Source organism: Natator depressus, chromosome 3 (assembly GCF_965152275.1).
Source record: "Natator depressus isolate rNatDep1 chromosome 3, rNatDep2.hap1, whole genome shotgun sequence".
Taxonomy (NCBI): Eukaryota; Metazoa; Chordata; order Testudines; family Cheloniidae; genus Natator; species Natator depressus.
The window spans coordinates 185,382,363-185,405,637 of record NC_134236.1 but is presented as its reverse complement, the minus strand read 5'-3'; the positions used below and the strand labels follow the sequence as shown (position 1 = coordinate 185,405,637).

The 23,275-nt window shown below is 48.4% G+C and overlaps 1 protein-coding gene and 1 long non-coding RNA gene across 3 annotated transcripts in view; one reads left to right on the top strand and one right to left on the bottom strand.

Annotated features, from left to right (window-relative positions):
* CFAP36 (cilia and flagella associated protein 36) overlaps positions 1–946 on the bottom strand; it is an 84,946-nt gene extending 84,000 nt beyond the window's left edge. The window contains exon 1 of one of the 2 annotated variants that reach the window (XM_074949485.1): positions 538–946. In XM_074949485.1, the coding sequence (XP_074805586.1) occupies positions 538–652 (115 nt within the window). In that variant the 5' untranslated portion in view covers positions 653–946. The remainder of the gene's footprint in view (positions 1–537) is intronic. The other variant, XM_074949484.1, reaches the window with a different exon arrangement.
* Positions 761–23,068, top strand: LOC141985407 (uncharacterized). The gene is made up of 3 exons (XR_012638927.1): positions 761–1,310; positions 21,082–21,260; positions 22,901–23,068. It is a non-coding gene; the product is annotated as an uncharacterized LOC141985407 (long non-coding RNA).
* The last annotated feature ends 207 nt before the right edge of the window (positions 23,069–23,275 follow it).

Below are 23,275 nucleotides of genomic sequence, written 5' to 3'. Positions count from 1 at the left end.
CCAGCCTCGGCAGAGAGGCCACGCCCCGAGTAGCCGTGGTGACTGCGCTTGGGGGAGCTGGCGCTGCTACTGCGGGCCGAGAGGTCCCGCGCTCCGGAGAAGTTATAAAAGCTTTATTTACAGGGCAATGTATTCACAGGGGCTTGGAAGCAGCATCCCCAGCCCTGCTCCAGCAGAGGTAATGGCTTTGTAAAGTCCAGCTTCTCCATGCTAAATCCAGAAGGGGAATCTAGGCCTGGAACAGGGGGCGGTAGATGTACCTGCCCTCGCTTTCTAGGATGCAAGCCGGCGCCGACGAGAAGGAGCTAGGGGAGGGGCACAACGGTACCCTCAGCTCAGGGCCCCGAGACCGCTTTAGCTTCTCTCTCAATAAAGAGAAAGGGGGGCAGCGCGCACGATGAGCCGGGGCCCGACTGTCTCTCAACGGGCTTAGCAACGCCCTTCTCCCCAGTGAGTCCCTGCCACAGCGCTTTTTGACGGGAAGGGGGGAGGCTCCGCCGCTCCAGCCCCGGGAGGTTCCCCGCCCCCGCCTCTCACCCGCGCACTTCTGCTCCATGAACTCCAGGATGGGGATGGACCAGGCGGGCCCGCGCAGGAAGCCGGCGATGCTGTCAACCACCCACTCCACGTCCGCCTCGCCCTCCGCCGCCATCGGGGCGAGTCCGGGCCGCCGCCGACTGCCCTCGCACAAGCTCCGGGGGAACACAGGAAGGCCCGGGTAGAGTTACGGCGGCGGTTGGGGCTTCGTTAGGTCACTGTCGCAGCGGTCGTCACACAGGGAGTGCGCGCTCCGCTGAGCATTCGATCCCGTCGCGCGCTTTCTTCCTAGTGTTAAGCAGCTGTAAAGCGCGCGACAGCAGCGTCACTGTGGCACGGTCCAGGTGAGACAGAGGCGGCGGCGGACAGAACGTTGGGCGGGGCCGCGCCTCAGGACTGGGAGCGCACTGGAAGCAGCCAGGGCGGTCTCTGGCTGCGAGGCCACGCGCTGGCGCTGGGGGCGCGCGGGAGCGGAGGAGAGTTGACCTTGTGGGCCGTTCTGGTCCTGGTGCTGCTCCTGGACTGTAAGAACAGCCATGAGAGGGTGGGCCGCCCTGCTTTCTCCGAAAGTTCTGCCCCTGGAGCTCCGCAGCGGCCGTCGCTTCCCGGGCCAGGGGTTTCCCCCTGTCCTCACAGGCTCTTCTGCGGCTGGCTTGAACAATCCCTGAACACCTGGCCGAGGGAGCTGCAGCAGGGTAATTACACCAGGCAACCCCCAGCACGTTGGTATAGTACGGCATGCAATGCACCAGTGCACTGTACCCAGAGAAGAGGTGAGCCGCAGCAGGTCATTACTGTGGGGAGAGGTGTCTCTGTGTGGTAGCTAGAGGCTAGTGCAAACATTCCCAGAATTATAGAGACAGGCCTGGGCCCCAAATACTCTGATGTCCTGTTTACCTCTTCCCAGAGCTCTGAGACCTGTTTGCATCCTGATTTCACAAATGCTGTGGCAGAGTAGCAGCAATCAGCTGTCCCCAGGTTACCCATGAGACGATTTTTTTAAAGAGAGTTTTCTTATATTGCTTATTAGTTTAACCAATATAACTTCTTGGACTTTAGATATATCCATTTTTATGCTTTTGGGAGAAATTACAAAAGCGGAGATGGAGATCATCTGGAAAATCTGGTTCGTATAAATGAATTGACCTCTGACCCCAGTACTGTGCTACTTTCCCATGCTGTTCCAGAATTTTCATGAGAATGGCTGTGTGCAAGTAGGCGTACACAGGAAGACATCAAGTAATTATAGGGAGATATGTTCTGTCTCTACCGTGTTGCCTAAAATCTGTCTAATGAATTTTAATTATAAATGGCTTTTTTTACCACAGCACATTGTGAAAGGTCACAATTGACAACCTTGATGCAAGCTACCCAACAATGACTACAGTATTGATAAGTAGCCATTATGTAGGGGACATTAATCAAAGCCCTCAAATAAGTAACAGATTGAAAAGCTGAATTCCTTTAAAACTGGAAACAAAGTTCCATCCAACCCTATTATGTTGATATTACACAGAGATTAACATAACTAAACCTGGCAAAATAATCAGAGATAAATCTATCTGCCCATATTTCAAATGATGAAAAAACTAATAGGCAAGTGAGAAAAAGTAGAATTTTGTAAGGCTCGTAACTGTTATGCTGTCAGATGTTGCATGCTAAATAACTGGTCCCAGAAGAGACCATTTCAGGAATGGAAGACTCTGCTGAGAAAACTGAATTAGGCCAGGTCTATGCTACAGACATATAGCAGTATAACTATGTTGCTCGGGGTGTGAAAAGTCCATACCTCTGAGCGATATAGTTATACTGAACTTAACCCCTGCGTAGACAGTGCTATGTCAACGGGAGAGCTTCTCCCTCCGACAAAGCCACCATCTCTTGGGAAGGTAAATTAACTACACAGACAGGAGAGCTTTCCCATTGACATAGGATTGTCTTCACTTAAGCACTTTATCAGTGTAGTTGTGCCGATGGAGCATTTTAAGCGTAGACGTGCCCTTAGTTTAACATCTAGCTAAACTATCCAGCCAAATGATCAAAGGAGGAGCACTCACATTGTCTGCTTTTTGTGTCCTGGCTGAAGTATATGTGAAAGTATACTAAATATGTTTATATTATTTAAATTTGCACAGTGGAGTCTGTACATGCTTATGGGTTAAATATTGCTCACATTAGTTAATGGGAGTCTTATGGTCTTAAATGAGAGCAAGAGTTAGGCCCTACTGAATAAGATATTTTTGTTACAGTTTGTAGTCATCTTTACTTTATATATATTATATATATCCTTTTCACATTTTCTACATCAATATGGCAGACAGTGGCCAACGCTGGATGAAGGTATAATATTATGGGTATTCTATTGTAACATCAGGGGTATCCAAAAGAGTGAGCCAAACCCACACTATCTACAAATCAAAACTCTTAATGCAACCAGAGGACTAACACATAGTAGCACTTAGAGCTGGCAACAGTCAGCAACACCCATTGAAAGACATTTTGTTTCAGTCTTGTCCCACCAGCCTCTCTCGAACCACATCCATCTGCAACCCAACTAATGCCCCACTTCAGATATATTTGTCACTGTGATGTACTGTCCTCTCAATAAAAGCAGTCATTCCATGTCTGTAGATAGGCAGACCCCTTAGAACCCATACAACATCAACAAGCCTTGGATGTCCTGCAGATCCTTTGCGGTCGGCCTCAGGGTTAGGTATTGCACTCTGGTTGTCCATTTGCAGCATCACAATAGGAATGATCCTGGATTTCTCAAAGGCCTTCTGATGAGATGGGCAGAGGGCTGTGCATGAGGGGGAACCTGCATCCAGGTAAGAAACTCTCCTTATTGTGTGATACAAAAAGATGGCAGAAACAAAAGGTATCTTTTCTTCTCTTTCTCTCTTGCATCAACCTTTTTCTTTATTATTTTAACGTTACTATGTGTTTACACACAGTTCTTGGTAAATCTTCTATTGTTGGACTCTCACCAGTCTGTTGTTTGTGTCCCACTCTAGGTCTGAGTACGCTGCAGCTCTGTTTTTTCATTTCACCTTTGTGACCCAGAAACCTCTTAGTGCCAACTGGCAAGAGGCAAAGAGTGGGTGCGTAGGGGCAGGGATCTCCAGAGTCTGATATGTACATTCGAGCTCCCCAAAGAATGCCATGTGAGGTCTCTTATAAAAGCCTGTGTAAGGATAGGGCCTTTGTCTATAGCCATATTCATAGAATCATAGAATATCAGGGTTGGAAGGGACCTCAGGAGGTCATCTAGTCCAACCCCCTGCTCAAAGGAGGACCAATCCCCAACTAAATCATCCCAGACAGGGCTTTGTCAAGCCTGACCTTAGAAACTTCTAAGGAAGGCGATTCCACCACCTCCCTAGATAACACATTCCAGTGTTTCACCACCCTCCTAGTGAAAAAGTTTTTTCTAATATCCAACCTAAACCTCCCCCACTGCAACTTGAGACCATTCCTCCTTGTTCTGTCATCTGTTACCACTGAGAACAGTCTAGAGCCATCCTCTTTGGAACCCCTTTCAGGTAGTTGAAAGCAGCTATCAAATCCCCCCTCATTCTTCTCTTCCACAGACTAAACAATCCCAGTTCCCTCAACCTCACCTCATAAGTCATGTGTTCCAGACCCCTAATCATTTTTGTTGCCCTTCGCTGGACTCTCTCCAATTTCTCCACATCCTTCTTGTAGTGTGGGGCCCAAAACTGGACACAGTACTCCAGATGAGGCCTCACCAGTGTCGCATAGAGGGGAACGATTATGTCCCTCAGTCTGCTGGCAATGCCCCTACTTATACATCCCAAAATGCCATTAGCCTTCTTGGCAGCAATGGCACACTGTTGACTCATACCCAGCTTCTCGTCCACTGTAACCCCTAGGTCCTTTTCTGCAGAACTGCTGCCGAGCCATTCGGTCCCTAGTCTGTAGCAGTGCATGGGATTCTTCCATGCTAAGTGCAGGACTCTGCACTTGTCCTTGTTGAACCTCATCAGATTTCTTTTGACCCAATCCTTCTAATTTGTCTAGGTCCTTCTGTATCCTATCCCTACCCTCCAGCGTATCTACCTCTCCTCCCAGTTCAGTGTCATCTGCAAACTTGCTGAGGGTGCAATCCACACCATCTTCCAGATCATTTATGAAGATATTGAACAAAACCGGCCCAAGGACCAACCCTTGGGGCAGTCCACTTGACACCAGCTGCCAACTAGACATGGAGCCATTGATCACTACCTGTTGAGCGCGACAATCTAGCCAACTTTCTATCCACCTTATAGTCCATTCATCCAGCCCATACTTCTTTAACTTGCTGACAAGAATACTGTGGGAGACCGTGTCAAAAGCTTTGCTAAAGTCAAGGAATAACACGTCCACTGCTTTCCCCTCATCCACAGAGCCAGTTATCTCGTCATAGAAGGCAATTAGATTAGTCAGGCATGACTTGCCCTTGGTGAATCCATGCTGACTGTTCCTGATCACTTTCCTCTCCTCTAAGTGCTTCAGAATTGATTCCTTGAGGACCTGCTCCATGATTTTTCCAGGGACTGAGGTGAGTCTGACTGGCCTGTAGTTCCCAGGATCTTCCTTCTTCCCTTTTTTAAAGATGGGCACTACATTACCCTTTTTCCAGTCGTCTGGGACTTCCCCCGATCGCCATGAGTTTTCAAAGATAATGGCCAATGGCTCTGCAATCACATCCGCCAACTCCTTTAGCACTCTCGGATGCAACGTATCCGGCCCCATGGGCGTCCAGCTTTTCTAAATAGTCCTGAACCACTTCTTTCTCCACAGAGGGCTGGTCACCTCCTCCCCATGCTGTGCTGCCCAGTGCAGTAGTCTGGGAGCTGACCTTGTTCGTGAAGACAGAGGCAAAAAAAGCATTGAGTACATTAGCTTTTTCCACATCCTCTGTCACTAGGTTGCCTCCCTCATTCAGTAAGGGGCCCACACTTTCCTTCACTTTCTTCTTGTTGCTAACATACCTGAGGAAACCCTTCTTGTTACTCTTAACATCTCTTGCTAGCTGCAACTCCAGGTGTGATTTGGCCTTCCTGATTTCACTCCTGCATACCCGAGCAATATTTTTATACTCTTCCCTGGTCATTTGTCCAATCTTCCACTTCTTGTGAGCTTCTTTTTTGTGTTTAAGATCAGCAAGGATTTCACTGTGAAGCCAAGCTGGTCGCCTGCCATATTTATTATTCTTTCTACACATCGGGATGGTTTGTCCCTGTAACCTCAATAAGGATTCTTTAATATACAGCCAGCTCTCCTGGACTCCTTTCCCCTTCATGTTATTCTCCCAGGGGATCCTGCTCATCAGTTCCCTGAGGGAGTCAAAGTCTGCTTTTCTGAAGTCCAGGGTCCTCATTCTGCTTCTCTTCTTTCTTCCCTGTGTCAGGATCCTGAACTCCACCATCTCATGGTCACTGCCTCCCAGGTTCCCATCCACTTTTGCTTCCTCTACTAATTCTTCTCTGTTTGTGAGCAGCAGGTCAAGAAGAGCTCTGCCCCTAGCTGGTTCCTCCAGCACTTGCACCAGAAAATTGTCCCCTACACTTCCCAAAAACTTCCTGGATTGCCTGTGCACCACTGTATTGCTCTCCCAGCAGATATCAGGGTGATTGAAGTCTCCCATGAGAACCAGGGCCTGTGATCTAGTAGCTTCCGTGAGTTGCCAGAAGAAAGCCTCGTCCACCTCATCCCCCTGGTCCGGTGGTCTATAGCAGACTCCCACCACGACATCACCCTTGTTGCTCTCACTTCTAAACTTAATCCAGAGACTCTCAGGTTTTTCTGCAGTTTCATACCGGAGCTTTGAGCAGTCATACTGCTCCCTTACATACAATGCAACTCCCCCACCTTTTCTGCCCTGCCTGTCCTTTCTGAACAGTTTATATCCATCCATGACAGTACTCCAGTCATGTGAGTTATCCCACCAAGTCTCTGTTATTCCAATCACATCATAATTCCTTGACTGTGTCAGGACTTCCAGTTCTCCCTGCTTATTTCCCAGGCTTCTTGCATTTGTGTATAGGCACTTGAGATAACTCGCTGATCATCCCTCTTTCTCAGTATTAGGCAGGAGCCCTGCCCTCTCGCGCACTCCTGCTCCTGCTTCCTCCCGGTATCCCACTTCCTCACTTACCTCAGGGCTTTGGTCTCCTTCCCCCGGTGAACCTAGTTTAAAGCCCTCCTCACTAGGTTAGCAAGCCTGCTCTTGAAGATGCTCTTCCCTCTTCGTTAGGTGGAGCCCGTCTCTGCCTAGCACTCCTGCTTCTTGGAACACCATCCCATGGTCAAAGAATCTAAAGCCTTCTCTCCGACACCACCTGCGTAGCCATTCGTTGACTTCCATGATTCAACAGTCTCTACCCAGGCCTTTTCCTTCCATGGGGAGGATGGACGAGAAGACCACTTGCACCTCAGACTCCTTTATCCCTCTTCCCAGAGCCATGTAGTCTGCAGTGATCCACTCAAGGTCATACTTGGCAGTATCATTGGTGCCCACATGGAGAAGCAGGAAGGGGTAGCGATCCGAGGGCTTGATGAGTCTCGGCAGTCTCTCCGTCACATCGTGAATCCTAGCTCCTGGCAAGCAGCAGACTTCTCGGTTTTCCCGGTCAGGGCAGCAGATAGATGACTCAGTCCCCCTGAGGAGAGAGTCCCCAACCAACCACCACCCGTTTCCTTCTCTTGGGAGCGGTGGTCGTGGAACCCCCAACCCTAGGACAGTGCATCTCATGCCTTCCAATCGGCAGAGTCTCCTGTTCCCTTCCCTCAGATGTATCATCTAGTCCACTCTCCGCATTAGTACCTGTGGAGAGAACATGAAAACGGTTACTTACCCATATCTGTGTTGCTGGTACATGGACGCTCCCCTTTCTTCTTCTGGAGGTCACATGCTGCCAAATTTCTTCACCGTCCTCCTGTCCCCGCAGTGCGGCCTGCTCTGAATCTTCAGAACGTTGTGTCTGTAGAAGCATATCCTGACGTCTGTCCAGGAAATCTTCAGTTTCTCTTATGCAACGCAGGGTCGATACCTGTTGCTCCAGACCTTGAACCTTCTCTTCCAATATGGAGACCAGCTTGCACTTTGTACAGACAAAGTGGCTTCTGTCCTGTGGAAGAAAGACAAACATGGCACATCCAGTGCAGGTCACAACAGCTGAACACTCCCCATCCATATTACCTTCCTTCTACGAGCTTCCTCAGGAGTTGTAGTAACTACTCAGAGAAGCTGGCAAGATGTAAGCCTCAGTGGGCTCTCCCCGGGCAAACTCCCTCTGTTAGCCTCTCTGCTTTTAGCTGCTCAGCTGGTTCGCAGCTGACTGGCTTTTTATAACAGTCAGGCCCACTCAAGGCTCACCTGGAACGAAGCCCTCCCAATTCACACTTTTCAAACAACCAATCAAGCACACTGTCAAACTGTCCCCACAACAGACACTCAGATACTCACCAACACAGCTTCCTTAATGCAGCCCTTAGTGTACCTCCTCTCAGGCAGATCCCAGGCAAACTCCCTCTGTTAGCCTCTCTGCCGTTCACTGCTCAGCTGGTTTGCAGCTGACTGGCTTTTTATAACAGTCAGGCCCACTCAAGGCTCACCTGGAACAAAGCACTCCCAATTCACACTTTTCAAACAACCAGTCAAGCACACGGTCAAACTGTCCCCACAACAGACACTCAGATACTCACCAACACAGCCTCCTTAATGCAGCCCTTAGTGTACTGCAAGGCCTAAGGCCTTCGTCTGCAGCCAGGTTAAAAGAGCAGCAGCCATTAGCTGAGAAGCAGGAAGTCACATCCTCACATTCCATCTAAATTACATTAAAATAATTTAATATCAGGATGTGAAGAAGGAGACCCCGTCCTAATAGAACCCTCTAACACCAGATAAAGAAACATCTGAAGATGGTTAAAGAAAACTTAGGCCCTGTCTACACTGGCAAGTTTCTGCGCAGTAAAGCAGCTTTCTTCGCTGTAACTCCTGAGGTGTACACATGGCCAAGCCACTTAGAGCGCAGAAACTGTGCAGTTGCAGCGCTTTTTTAAAAAAACACCCCAACAAGAGGCGTACAGCTTTCTGCGCCAAGGCTGCAGTGCCAGTGTAGACACCATGGTCAATTACAGTGCTGCGATTAGCCTTCAGGAGGTGTCCCACAATACCTGTTATTGCCTCTCTGGTCATCAGTTTGAACTCTACTGCCCTGCCCTCAGGTGACCAACCGTCATCCCCATCCCATAAATTCCTTTGGAATTTTGAAAGTCCCCTTCCTGTTTCCTCGGTGATGCGTGCAGTGGTCTCAGCACATCTTTCCTGGTGGCCATGCGTGCTCCACGCATCAGGCGATCCCCCGCTTGGAGAAATGCTGAGCTGCTGGACCTCATCAGCATTTGGGGAGAGGAGGCTGTCCAGTCCCAGCTGCACTCCAGCCGTAGGAATTATGATACCTACAACAGATTTCACGATCCGTGACAGAAAGGGGCCATGATTGGGACACATTGCAGTGCAGGGTCAAAGTGAAGGAGCTGCGGAACACCTGTCACAAGGCGCAGAAGGCAAACCGCCACTCCGGTGCTGCGCCCACGAGCTCCTGGTTCTACGAAGAGCTGGAAGCTATACTCAGCAGCCACCCCACCTCCATTGAGAAGACTACTGTGGATACTTCAGTGGCTTGCGTGCCAGTCGAGAGTGGACCAAGCCAGAAGGAGGAAATCTTGGATGAGGATGTGGAGTGGGGATGGGGACCCAGAGGCAGAGGATGACTCGGAGGTCAGAGATGCATGCAGCCAGGAGCTGTTTTCTACCCCGGAGAAGGCTAGCTAGTCACAGCTGTCGGATGTTGGTGAAATGCAAACAGGAGAGGAGGCCCCTGGTAAGTGGATCTGATTTTGGGAATCGCTGAAGTGAGTTGTTGGCGGCAGGAGGGTTGCAGAAAGCAGGCTTGTTTCCCACCACATGCCGAGTCTGAGCAGCAGAACAGGCTGTTGATTGACTCCCTCACTTCATGGGAATCTCCCTCAGAGATCTCCAGGAAACTCATGGAGATACTGGGCAAACCACTGCCGCAGGTTCTTCAGCAGAGCTGCTTTGTTTCTTGCCCCATTAATGGTAACTTTCCCACGCCACTGTGCCGTCACGGCGGGGCGGGACAGGGACAACCATTGCTGCACACAGGCGAGCTGCATAGGGGCCAGGGCGGAAGCCATGGTCTTGGAGAAGACCCTCCCTTGATTCCCTGCTCACCCTCAGCAGCGAGATATCTTCCATAATGATCACATTCTGTGGAAAGTGTGGGGACAGGAATGATTATCAGGACCCCCCTACAGTGCTGGCTCTCCCCAAGAGCCATGTGCCCAGTGTACAGCAGGGTCCGGGAGGAATAATTTACCCTGCCCCTGCAGCTGCTCACCATTTTGGGGGTCTTGTGGCTCATGTGTGCTTGCCTGGGGTCAGCCAATTAGTGACAGGTGTGTGAGTACTGGCTGTGTTTTAAATCACTGAATCAATGTTCTCTGTGTTGCAAACAATACTGCTTCTGTAAAATGTGTTTAAACTTCCCAGAGATGACCTTGGGAGCCCAGCCTCCCTCTTTGTTACTGGCGGCTGAACTGCTGCGCAGAATTAGAAAGTGGTCAAGAAGAACAAAGGAGGACTTTCTGTGTGATATTATGATGGACTCTGCCGCCGAGAAACAGGAATTGAAGGAGTGGCAGGACAGCGAGAAGGGGGACCAAAAGGAGAACGCAGCACACCAGAGTGAAGCCATGGAGCAGCTCTTAAAGGTTATGGAGTGCCAAGCAGACATGCTCCAGGTGATACTAGCTCTTCAAACCGAGCAGCTCCATGTCCACCCTCCCCTGCAGTCGCTGTCAGAAAACTCTTTCCCATGCTCCCCCCAGACACCGCCAACACACTCTTATCAACCTCCTGGCTCCAATCTATACCCGTGGCATTCCACTCCTCCCCTCTCACAGTCCAGCACTGTGGACACCCACTACCCACTGCACTCAACACCCATCCGTCTGCAGATTGGCCCTGCTGAAGAACAGTACCTGCTGCATTGTACTCCAAAAGAGAAGGTTGGATATGATCCCTGGACATACACAAATCTTTAGCCGTCCCAGGACCCCTCCTCCTCCTGGGACCTTTCCTTCCCCCATCCCCCTCACTGCTGATGTTTTTTTGTTTGACTCTCTCCTCCGGTTGTTGTCTTTTAATAAAATAATTGTGTTGGTTTGAAAGCAATCTTTATTCTATTAATTGAAAGCAAAAAGAGCCCTGCAAAGCAATATACAATTATGTTAAACCCACATATTGCATCATCTGCACCAATCACCTCCTAACATTACAAGCACTGCACTCCTGAGCATAGCAACAAATATTAGTGGCTTTCAGCTTCAAATTGTTGCCTCAAGGCTTCCCTGATCCTTATGATCCTGTGCTGTGCCCCTCTAATAGCCCTGGTCTATGGCTGTTCAAACTCAGCCTCCAGACGCTGAGCCTCTGCAGTCTAGCCCTGAGTGAAGCTTTCACCCTTCCCTTCACAAATATTACGGAGCGTACAGCATGCGGCTGTAAACAAAGGAATATTGTCATCAGCCATGTCCAGCTTCCCACAGAGGCAGCACCAGCGGGCTTTTAAACAGCCAAAAGCACACTCAACAGTCATTCTGCACTTGCTCAGCCTGTTGTTGAACTGCTCCTTGCTGCTGTCAAGTTGCCCCCTGTTTAGCTTCATAAGCCATGGTATTAAGGGGTAGGCGGGGTCTCCCAGGTTCACAATGGGCATTTCGACTTCCCCTACGGTGACCTTCTGGTCGGGGAAGAAAGTCCCTGCCTGCAGCTTCTTGAACAGGCCATTGTTCCGAAAGATGCATGTGTCATGCACCTTTCCGGACCAGCCTGCATTAATGTCTGTGAAACGCCCACAGTGATCCACAAGCGCCTGGAGAGCCTTTGAGAAATGCCCCTTGCAATTAATGTAGTCGGTGGCTAGGTGGTCTCGTGCCAGAATGGGAATATGTGACCGGACCACTTAGTTAGGGAAGCCCATTTGTGCAAAGCCATCTACAATGTCACACACATTGCCCAGAGTCACAGTCTTTCAGAGCAGGATGCGATCAGTGGCCCTGCAGACTTCCGTCAACATGAGTCCAACAGTAGGCTTTCCCACTTCAAACTGATTAGTGACCAATCAGTAACAATCTGGAGTAGAGTAACTCCTCACTTAATGTTCTAGTTACGTTCCTGAAAAATGCTACTTTAAGTGAAACGATGTTAAGCGAATCCAATTTCCCCATAAGAATTAATGTAAAGGGGGGGTTAGGTTCCAAGGAAATTTTTTTTCACCAGACAAAAGACATTATATAAATATACACTGTAAGTTTTAAATAATTTTAAACAATTTAATACTGTACTCACCAATGATGATTGTGAAGCTTAGTTGAGGCAGAGTCAGGGTGTAGGGGCTTGTCCCACTCAGCCTGCCCGGCACTCCTGCCAGGGTCAGGGCACAGGGGCTGAAGCAATAGGACAAGCCCCCGCACCCTAACCCCGCTTCCTGGCAGGAGTGCCAGGTGGGTGGAGAGGGGCGAGCCAAACAACCTTATAATGGAACATTGCACGACTTTAAATGCGTATGTTCTCTAATAGATCAGCAACCTAATAATGAAACAATGTTAACCAGGACGACTTTAAGTGAGGAGTTACTGTAGCCAGCTTCCACAATGCAATCACCATGCAACGGCAGGGCAGCTCTCATTTTCATGTCCTTGTGCCTCAGGGCTGGGGCGAGCTCATCACACAGTCCCATGAATGTGGCTTTCCTCTTCCGAAAGTTCTGCAGCCACTGCTCGTCATCCCAGATGTGCATCACAATATGATTCCACCACTCAGTGTTTGTTTCCGGAGCCCAAAAGTGGCTTTCCACTGTGGTCAGCACCTCCGTGAATGCCACAAGCAATCTTGTGTCGTAGCTACTCCGCGAGGCGAGATCAATGTCGCACTCCTGTTGCCTTTGTAGTTAAAGGAATAACTGAATTGCCACTGTCATGTGTTGGTCAGAGCATGCAGTACACAAACCATTGAAAGACGGAAGCACAGGGATTGCTGGGATGCGAAGCAATGCATCACAAGACATTGGAACGGACCTAGGATGCCTCGCGACCCCCTCTGCCTTCCCACAACTCTTAGCAGCAGAAGAGAAAGAGGTGCTATGTGGGATAGCTGCCCAGAGTGCACCGCTCTGAATACTGCTGCAAGTGCCACAAGAGTGAACACACTATTGTGCAGGCATTTGACAGTGTGAACACACAACAGTGGTTTCCCTGCAGCACTCCCTGAGCGGCGCTGTAACTCTGCCAGCGTAGACATGCCCCTAGTTTGATAGCATACTTCTGGCAAGAAATCACTTATCAATAGTTGTGGTTGTGAAATCATAATTTCTTTATTGTTTTGTCATTATGGTCCCCACTTCCCTATTGTTTGTCTGTATCATCTGTGTCTGGTTTTTTGATTGTTTCTGTCTGTTACATAATTTTGCTAAGTGTAAATTAATTAAGGTGGTGGAGTATGATTGATTAGAGAATTTTGTTAGGATTGGTTAGTGAAGTTTTAGTAAAAGAAATGATTACGGTATAGCTAAGCAGGACTCAAGTTTCACTATATAAACTGGGCTCCAAAAAGGAGACCAGCAGAGAAGGAATCGAAGAATAATAAGAAGGAAAGACATCAAAGAAGAACTACTCACCTCCAAGACACAGGTTAAGATCAGAGCTGCTAAGAATCCTCTGCACAACTGTGACGTGCAGCAACCAGAATCCAGACAACACTGACCTTGCCTGGCCAACAGGGAAAGTTCGCCTGCCTGATCAGGATTGGTGAGCATAGCATTGTATGCTTAGCATATGTATTCTGCTTGGTAATTGTCAATAAATAGAGGATAAGGATATTGCTGTGTAAGGCTCTTTCACTAGTAAAATGTCCTGCAAACCCACTGAAAATTACACCCTGAGCCCTCGGAATTGGGTAAGGGTACTTAAATTGACAGGGTTATGCCTGAGTCCTAGGAACAGAGTAAGGGTGGGTGCCCTAGAGTGTAAGGTTATGCCTGAGCCCACAGAAGGGTAAAAGTGGGTGTGTAAATTAAGAGGGTTACACCTTGAGCCCTAGGAACTGGGTAAGGGTGGGGGCTCCTAGAGTGTGTGATTACAGATGATTTTGTGCAGGTAACACTGATTTTAACCTGGTCATCAATATCATTGTGAAATGAATATACGGATGTTGTGTAAGGAGCTGTGTATATACACAATATGTTAGTAAGGTCTGTGTCTAGGTCTAGGGACTGATCACCAGCAAAGGTGAAAAACAGGTTTTCTGTCACACAAGAAATATTTATCTAGCTGACTGTTTACATGTAAATTAAATATTGTATAGTTCACAGTGGGCATCCTCTCCAGTCTGAACTGAATGCTAATAAAGGATTGTGAAAACTTTTAAGAGAGAAGAGTAACAGGAAAAGTAAGCAGTGGGGTGGGAGACCCTATCTTTAGGTACACATCAAAGGCTTGCACAAGTATCTTTGGGGGCAAAGAAGACACCCTGTCATCCTTCCCTTACGATGTAAATGGACTGCGGGTTTTACTTCATGAAAGCGGGGTTTCAACCAGGCTTGGTTGAAAATGGTGGAAAGAACTTAGTGTGAGGTAAGCTTCTTCAGACTAGAGGAAAATTTGTTAGTTAAGTTTTGTCTCTAGAAAGCATGTTATGATTTTGTTTTGTATGTAATCATTTGTTTCTGATATTCTTACTGTCACTTAAATCTCTGTTCTTTGATAATAAATGTATTTTTGTTTTCACTATAAATGTCTAAGTGCTGAGGTGTTAAGCAAAATGATGGTCCTGAGTTGAATCTTACAAGTTGGTGTGCACTGTTCCTTTGGGAACAGCAGGCCAGGCAATTCTGTGAGTGTTCAGTGGATAGGAGGCTGGACACTGCAGGGAATGCTCTGAGGACTCGGGGGTTGTCATGAGCCTATTGCTACCTGTATGGAGAGACTGAGGCCTGGAAAACAGTGCTTGAGTTGCCAGAGGCTGATGGATTCAGGGAGCTGTTCCACAGCAAGGACAGATAAGACTTCCTCATGCTAAGCACAGGTGATAGTGAAGTGCCTCACAACCCTGGGTACCCAGGGGAAGCATCACAACCCCTCTAGCACATCTTTGTCTGTTACCCGCTCACATAAATGGGACCATGCAACCCATCTTCCCTATGTCCCCAGGACCAGTGCTAACCACTCAGACTTTTCAGTAGCTTAAGCACACCTTCTAAATAAGGCAACGTTTTTGTCACGGATATTTTTAGTAAAAGTCATAGACAAAAATTCACGTAAGCCTGTGACCTGTCCCTGACTTTTACTAAAAGTATCTGTGATAAAAATGTATCCTTATTTAGAAGGTGTGCTTAAGCTACAGAAAAGTCAAAAAATATCCATGACAAAATGGGGAGGCGGTTTCAGCACCCACGGCTGCCGGGGGACCCAGGTCCCCCCACTGCTGCAAGGAGTGGGAGCTCTGGGGTCCCCCTGTCTCTGGGGGCTGGGCTTCTGTGGGGTCCCCTCGCCCCCCCAAGGCAGCTGGGTACTCAGGGGGGTCCACTCCCACCCACTGCGCCTGGGCAGCTGCAGGATCCTCCCACCAGGGCAGGGGCTGGGAACTGCAGGGAGGCGGGCTGGGAGCTCCAGCCCCATGGCAGAAAATGTCACGGAGGTCAATGGATGTCATGGATTCCATGACTTCTGTGACATAACCATAGCTTTATTTCTAAAACAACTCCAACCATGTGGGAACTCTGGGTTTACAGTTTAGCTATTCAGAGACACATGATAGTGGAAAGCGAGCAGTCATATAGGCTTTTTAATAAATAATTTTTCTTAAATAATTTCTTCTTTTCTTAAATAGTTTCTTAAATAATTACTCTTAAATAGCATGAGAGCGAGACAAAATGACACCTGCACACATTTCTCTGCCTCAGTTTCTCACCACTCTGGAGGTAGTTTGGGTTTATGGCAGAGTCCTCTGAGGAGTCCAGGAGTCTCCTCTACTGCACATGGCTTCTGTTCCTAATCATGAAGTCTCTTTCCTTCCTCTAGGTCAGCAAGCTTTTGTCTTCCTTGGCTGGTCCCTCAGTTAACAGCCCCCGCTCCCCCCTGAACTCCACCCACAGCTAACTCTCTTCCTCTCTCCTGCCCCAAGCTTCTTTTGTACTCTGTGAATTAATCAAGTTTATGTGTCCCACAACCAACAACAGATTCCTTTGTTCTGCACTCCCCAAAGCCCAACTCTTGCAGAGAAGTTGGAACAAACTGGCTTCTTCCAGCCTTCTGCCATCCTATTATTCTGTCTGGAACAGATCTCTTAATAGCTTAATAGCCCCCAATGACAGTCTCATTCAAAGATAGACTTGTAGGCTCCATTTCTTCCTTTTCTCCATCCCTTAGAGAAAGCTACATTATATTTTGTTAACATTATATGTAAGAATCAGGATGTGAAAAATCTTGTTGCCTAGAAGCCCAGGACAAGTTGGAGTACGATCTGGACAAATAAAAGTATCATGATTTCTGTCTGCCAGACAAAAACAAGAGAGACTTGCAGTGGGTTGCATGAGATCAGATACAGCTATACTGAGTTGCCAGTCATGGGGAAGGATGTCTGGAGGGGATGAATGTAATGAAGTGGGAATTTTCCATAAAGTTTTTATGAATCCTGTGTGTGCTTCATTTTTCCCCTATATGTTGCTTTGCTACCATGTGGGGGGAAAGAGGATTAAGTCTGCTTTAAGGGCAGACCAAAAAAACATAGGTATGTGAGTGTTGCCTACCTGTCTGAGTGGACTGAATGGGGCATTAAAAGGACTAGCCAACGCAGCTAGCAATCAACATCCCAGAGAAAGGAGCTTTTTCCCACCTCTCAGAAGGGGTTTGTGAATTCAGCATGGCCCTGCCTGGAAAACAAAGGACTAGGATGTGAACGACAGGTAGAAAATAAATGGTTTTGGAGGGCTTGTCTACACTGGCAAGTTTTGTCGATGAAACTAATGTCGACACAAAAAAATAGACAGAAGCAAAGTCGCCGAGTCTACATTTTCTCCCTCTGTCGACAGATCATGTCCACATTCGGGGCACCATTGTCAACATTGTGAGAAATGCACTGTGGGTATATTTGGGCATAAGCTTTCGTGGGTAAAAAACCCCACTTCTTCAGATGCATGGAGTGAAAATTACAGATGTAGGTATTATATGCTGACACATGAAGAGAAGGGAGTTACCTTACAAGTGGAGAACCAGTGTTGACAGGGCCAATTCAATTAGGGTGGATGTAGTCCACTCCCAATAATTGATGAGGAGGTGTCAATATCAGGAGAGGGAAAGTTGCTTTTGTAGTGAGCCAGCCACTCCCAGTCCCTATTCAAGCCCAAATTAATGGTGTTAAATTTGCAAATAAATTTTAGTTCTGCAGTTTCTCTTTGAAGTCTGTTTTTGAAGTTTTTTTGTTGAAGGATAGCTACTTTTAAATCTGTTATTGAATATCCAGGGAGATTGAAGTGTTCTCCTACTGGCTTTTGTATGTTACCATTCCTGATGTCTGATTTGTGTCCATTTATTCTGTTCCATAGAGACTGCCTGGTTTGGCCAATGTACATGGCAGAGGGGCATTGCTGGCACATGATGGCATATATCACATTAGTAGATGTGCAGGTGAATGAGTCCCTGATGGTGTGACTGATGTGTTTGAGTCCTCTGATGGTGTCGCTAGAGTAGATATGGGGACAGAGTAGGCAACGAGGTTGATTACAGGGATTGGTTCCTGGGATAGTGTTTCTGTGGTGTGGTGTGTAGTTGCTGGTGAGTATTTGCTTCAGGTTGGGGGGCTGTCTGTAAGCAAGGACTGGCCTGCCTTCCAAGGTCTGTGAGAGTGAGGGATCGTTTTCCAGGATAGGTTGTAGATCGTTTATGATTGCTGGAGAGGTTGTAGCTGGGGGCTGTATGTGATGGCCAGCGGTGTTCTGTTATTTTCCTTGTTGGACCTGTCCTGTAGTAGGTGACTTCTGGGTACCTGTCTCACTCTGTCAGTCTGTTTCCTCACTTTCCCAGGTGGGTATTGTAGTTTTAAGAATGCTTGAGAAAGATCTGGTAGGTGTTTGTCTCTGTCTGAGGGATTGGAGCAAATTCGGTTGTATCTTAGGGCCTGGCTGTAGACAATGGATCGTGTGATGTGTTCTGGATGGAAGCTGGAGGCATGTAGGTAAGTATAGCGGTCAGTAGGTTTCCAGTATAGGGTGGTATTTATGTGACCATCACTTATTTGCGCTGTAGTGTCCAAGAAGTGGATCTCTTGTGTGGACTGATCCAGGCTGAGGTTGATGGTGGGGTGGAAATTGTTGAAATCCAGATGGAATTCTTCAAGGGCCTCCTTCCCATGGGTTGATATGATGAAGATGTCATCAGTGTAACACAACTAGAGGAGGGGCGCTAGGGGACAAGAGCTGAGGAAGCGTTGTTCTAAGTCAGCCATAAAAATGTTGGCATACTGTGGGGCCATGCGGGTACCCATAGCAGTGCCGCTGACTTGAAGGTATAAGTTGTCCCCAGATCTAAAATGGTTGTGGGTGAGGACAAAGTCACAAAGCTAAGCCACCAGGTGTGCCGTGGCCTCATCAGGGATACTGTTCCTGACAGCTTGTAGTGAGGATGGACTCCAACTTCCACCAATCGATTGCAACACGCTTCTCTACTAAAAGGGCAGCTCTCATTCTGCTGTCCTTGTGCCGCAGGTCTGGGTACCAGCTCAGCAGATAGCTCCAGGAAGGTTGCTTTACGCATCCTAAAGTTCTGTATCCCACACCTGCATGACAATGCAATCCCACCAATCAGCGCTTGTTTCCCTAGCCCAAAAGCGATGATCTACCATATGCAGCTGCTCTGTGAATGCCAAAAGCACTGATAAGTTGCTGCTGTCCATATCACACTCAGTTGTGTGCAATTCATTCTCTGTCAGTAGCTTTGCAAGTAACTGTGCTGCCATGCACGATGTCCTCGTGGCAGTTAACAGCGCATAGGAGAGAAGTGCGGGATCCATCCTCTCTCACTTGGCTTTACAGTTTGAATAGCTAGATGCTTGGGTTGTCCAAGGAGCCCAGAGGGCTGCTATTAACATCAGAGAGGCTTTGAGGAACCACTTTGACAATGAGGAGAACTAACACGTCTGCTTTGGAGTTGCTTCCCTGGTGCATCCATGAACAATTTTGGGGCCCGAGATCCATGCAACAAAATGCTTTCGAAGCCTTTTCCCGAGAGTGAATTGATTGCAATATGCTTTTGTAGAACACAGAATAAAAACGCTGTACCATTAAATACCTTAGCCTTTATTTATTGTTAAAAAGGGTAAAACCGCACAATGGTGTGTAGCTCCAGCTATCATTGTCCAGGCTGTGAGAGGGGGTGGAGCGATGGGGAAACTCAGGAGTGCTGTGAAGTGAAAAGGAACGTCTGGGCATAGAGGGGGTGGGGTTGGCAAAGAATTGTGCATGTGCTACAGTGGAGGTTGATCACGGATCTGCTCAGTGATCTGTTGATCACGGATTAGCTGTATCAAAGACTTGAGCAGCTCTGTCTGATCCTCCATCACTTCTATCAGCCGCTCTGTCGCTTGCCTAGCAAATGCTGCATTCTCCTTTCTGTCCTGACATTCAGCTTCCCAGCACTCTTTCCGTTCCCTGGTCTGTCTCTCATCACGCTGCAGCACCTCCCTGAACATGTCTTCTTTGCTGCAGCTTGGCTTCTTCCTTGTCTGCCGAAGCCGCGCAGCAGGGGTGCGTGGTGTGTTCCTCAAGGTCTTCACTGCTGTGGACAATGTACGGAAGAGGGATTGTTATATTCCAGCAAATGGTTGAAACATTTCCATAACAAGGGCCTTTTGCAACTAGTAGCAATCATTTTCTCGGTGACTTTAGGCAGGCACACAGCTCCGCGAGAACCCCAATCATGGTGAGTGTCGGAAGTGGGGGGAAGGTGGTTGTGCTTTCGGACAAAACGGTCATGGCTTGCAGGGCAGATTTGCAGGGAACTCATTCTAAAATTATCACACACTTTTTCACAGGCTGCCAACCTGCTGGCTGACATCTCGCTGCTGCAGGTAAGCAGGGAAACCAGGGCACAACTACTGCATGTTTGCGGCTTTCACCCCAGTCTATATGCAGCTCAGCTATGTGCCGCTTTGGTCCCAGCTTCAGTGATTGCTAAATGGCATGGTACAGTATTCTACAATGGGGGAAATAAGGCTGCAGTCCCTTGGAATCTGCGGCAGAGGATTAATCTTGGAAACCTTGGAAACTTTTCCAGAGCCTCTCTCGGGAGGATTCCCTGCAGGTCTTGATGTCCATCAACACCCTGCTTGGCCATGCAGATTAGCTACACAGGGCAATGTCCAGCTCACATAAAACACTACCTGCTTCCCACTTTTTGATTCCCTACACAAGCCACAGCAACTTATCTGGCATCTCATCTGCTTCCTGCTCCCTGTAGAGCACTTCTGGAGTGGAGAAACGTTCCTGGCTGCATGCCACACCAGGCGACCCTGCTGGGAGCGCCACATCCTCTTCTAGCTCCACTTCTTCATCCAGAATTTTAGCCTTTGGGTTACCCCCTTTTTCTGCTGCCTCCAAAGTATCCACGGTGCTATCGGCGATGGAGGTGGGGTCACCACGGAGGATAGCATTCAGCTTCTTATAGAAGCGCCAGGTCTTAAGTGCACCACCAGAGCGATGGTTTGCCTCCCATGCTTTATGGTACACCTGCCTCAGCTCCTTTATCTTCACTCTGCACTGCTGTGTGTCCCGATCATAGCGCTTTTCACACAAGCCTCGAGAAATTTGCCCATATGTGTCCCGATTCCTACGGGTCAGTCGCAGCTGTGACTGAACAGACTCCTCTCCCCATATACTAATCAGATCCAACAGCTCAGCTGTGATCCAAGTGGGAGCACGTTTGGTGCAATAGCCAGTCATGCTCACCTGGGAAGCCAGCAAGCAGGAAATGAGATTTAAAATTCCTGGGGCTTGCAAGGGGGAGGTGCGGGTTCAAAATGCTGACCAGAGAGGCAGCATGGGAATTGTGGGACACTTTCTGGAGGCCAGTAAAACTGGGGGGACAAAAGGTGTGGTGTCTACACTGGCTGTTTGTCAACAATAAAGGGAGGGGAAAAGACAAAAGTGTCTCGCAGGGGTGGAAGTTTTTTGTCACCAAAACTGGGCATTTTTTTCTACAAAAGTCCCATTGCCAGTTTAGACAAGCCCTGAAAGAGGTTGGCTGCTCTCTATTGGCACTGACTGAGGAGCCAGAGAGAGACAGAACCTGAAATGTAATCCACTACAGCTTCACCAGTGAATTGCTCTGGCTTGACCAGAATTGACTGTGCTTTAACATTTATGTCTTTATGCTAACCTAAGGACTTCCTGTGATTTGTTCCAGTTGACTAATACATCCTACTGTTTTGAAAACTGCTTGGGTGTCCCTGCAAATACTTTCTGAGGTGCGTTAGACCCTGAAGAGTGTACAAGATTCTACCAGGAGTCTATTTCAATTGAACTCACTGGACGGAACTCACAGTGAGAAACAGGAGTGCTGGAGTCCAGAGGTTTGAGCTAAGGGTATGTCTACACTACAGAATTAGGTGGATTTTATACAAGTCAATCTTTAGTAAGCGATTTTATACAGTTGATCGCACACGTCCCCATTAGGTCGGCGGAGTGCATCCTCAATACCGTGGCGAGCATTGACTCATGGAGTGGTGCATTGTGGGTAGCTATCCCACAGTCCCCGCTGCCCATTGGAATTCTGGGTTAAGCTCCCAATGCCTGATGGGGCAAAAACATTGTCACGGGTGATTTTGGGTACATGTTGTCAGTCTCCCCTCCCTCCCTCCTTGAAGGCAATGGCAATCATTTTGTGCCTTTTTTCCTGGGTTATCCATGCAGATGTCATAGCACGGCAAGCATGGAGCCTGCTCAGCTGCACACTGCTTTTGTGAGCATTGTAAACACCTCGCGCATTATCCTGCAGTATGTTAAGAGTCTAGCTAGGAGCCACCAGCACGAGGAAGATTGTGAGGAGGACATGGACACAGATGTTCCTGAAAGCACGGGATGTGGTAGTTGGGATATCATGGCAGCATTGGGGCATGTTGATACAGTGAAACGCCAATTCTGGGCCTGGCAAACAAGCACAGATTGGTGGGAATGCATAGTGTTGCAGGTATGGGATGATTCCCAGTGGCTGCAAAACTTTCGCATGCATAAGGCCACTTTCATGGAACTGTGTGAGTTGCTTTCCCCCGCCCTGAAGTGCAGGAATACCAAGATGAGACCTGCCCTGACAGTTGAGTGGCGAGTGGCGATAGCCCTGTGGAAGCTTGCAACGCTTGACTGCTACCTGTCAGCTGGGAATCAATTCGGAGTGGGCAAATCTACCATGGGGGCTGCTGTGATCCAAATAGCCAGGGCAATCAAAACCCTTCTGCTAAGAAGAGTAGTGCCTCTGGGAAATGTGCAGGTCATAGTGGATGGCTTTACTGCAATGGGGTTCCCTAACTGTGGTGGGGCAATAGACGGAACACATATCCCTATCTTGGCACCTGACCACTTTGCCAAAGAGGACATAAACTGCAAGGGGTACTTCTCAATGGTGCTGCTGCTCAAGGGTGGATCACAAGGGCCGTTTCACTGACATCAATGTGGGATGTCCAGGAAAGGTGCATGACACTCACATCTTTCGGAACTCCAGGCTGTTCGGAAAGCTGCAAGAAGGGACTTTCTTCCCAGACCAGAAAATTACCATTGGGGATGTTGAAATGCCCGTAGTTATCCTTGGGGACCCAGCCTACTCCTTGCTTCCATGGTTCATGAAGCCGTACACAGGCAGCCTGGACAGCAGTAAGGAGCAGTTCAACTATAGGTTGAGCAAGTGCAGAATGGTGGTAGAATGTGCCTTTGGACATTTAAAAGGGCGCTGGCACTGTTTGCTGAGTAGGTTAGACCTCAGCAAAGCAATATTCCCATTGTTGTTGCTGCTTGCTGTGTGCTCCGTAATATCTATGAGAGTAAGGGGGAGATGTTTATGGCGGGGTGGGAGGTTGAGGCAAATCACCTGGTGGCCAATTTTGAACAGCCAGACACCAGGGCAATTAGAAGAGCACACTGAGGCGTGCTACACGTTAGAGAGGCTTTGAAAAACAGTTTCATGACTGACCAGGCTACGGTGTGACAGTTGTGTGTGTTTTCTCCGCAAATAGGGGCCGGCCATCAAAGGGCAGGTCCTGCATAGACTGCTGGGCCTCAGTGGACAACCCAGAGACGAGCAGCCAAGAGGCTCGCCACATGAAGAAAGAATCATCGAATCATAGAATATTAGGGTTGAAGAGATAGCAGAAGCCATTGTGCGGGCAGCAGCAGCAGCAGCGTCTGACACCACCTGGAGGGCTGCCCTGGCCACCGTTATGCCCTCATCGAGGATCGCTCAGAACTCCTTCTTGGAAGCCTTGGGGAGCGACCCTTTGAACTTGGCCATGGCTTGCCACATATTGAAGTCTCAGAGGGTAGAAAGGAGTCGGACTGCTGCTCCGGTGCCAGAGTGAGTGCCGACTCCATTAGGAGCACTCTTAGATGGA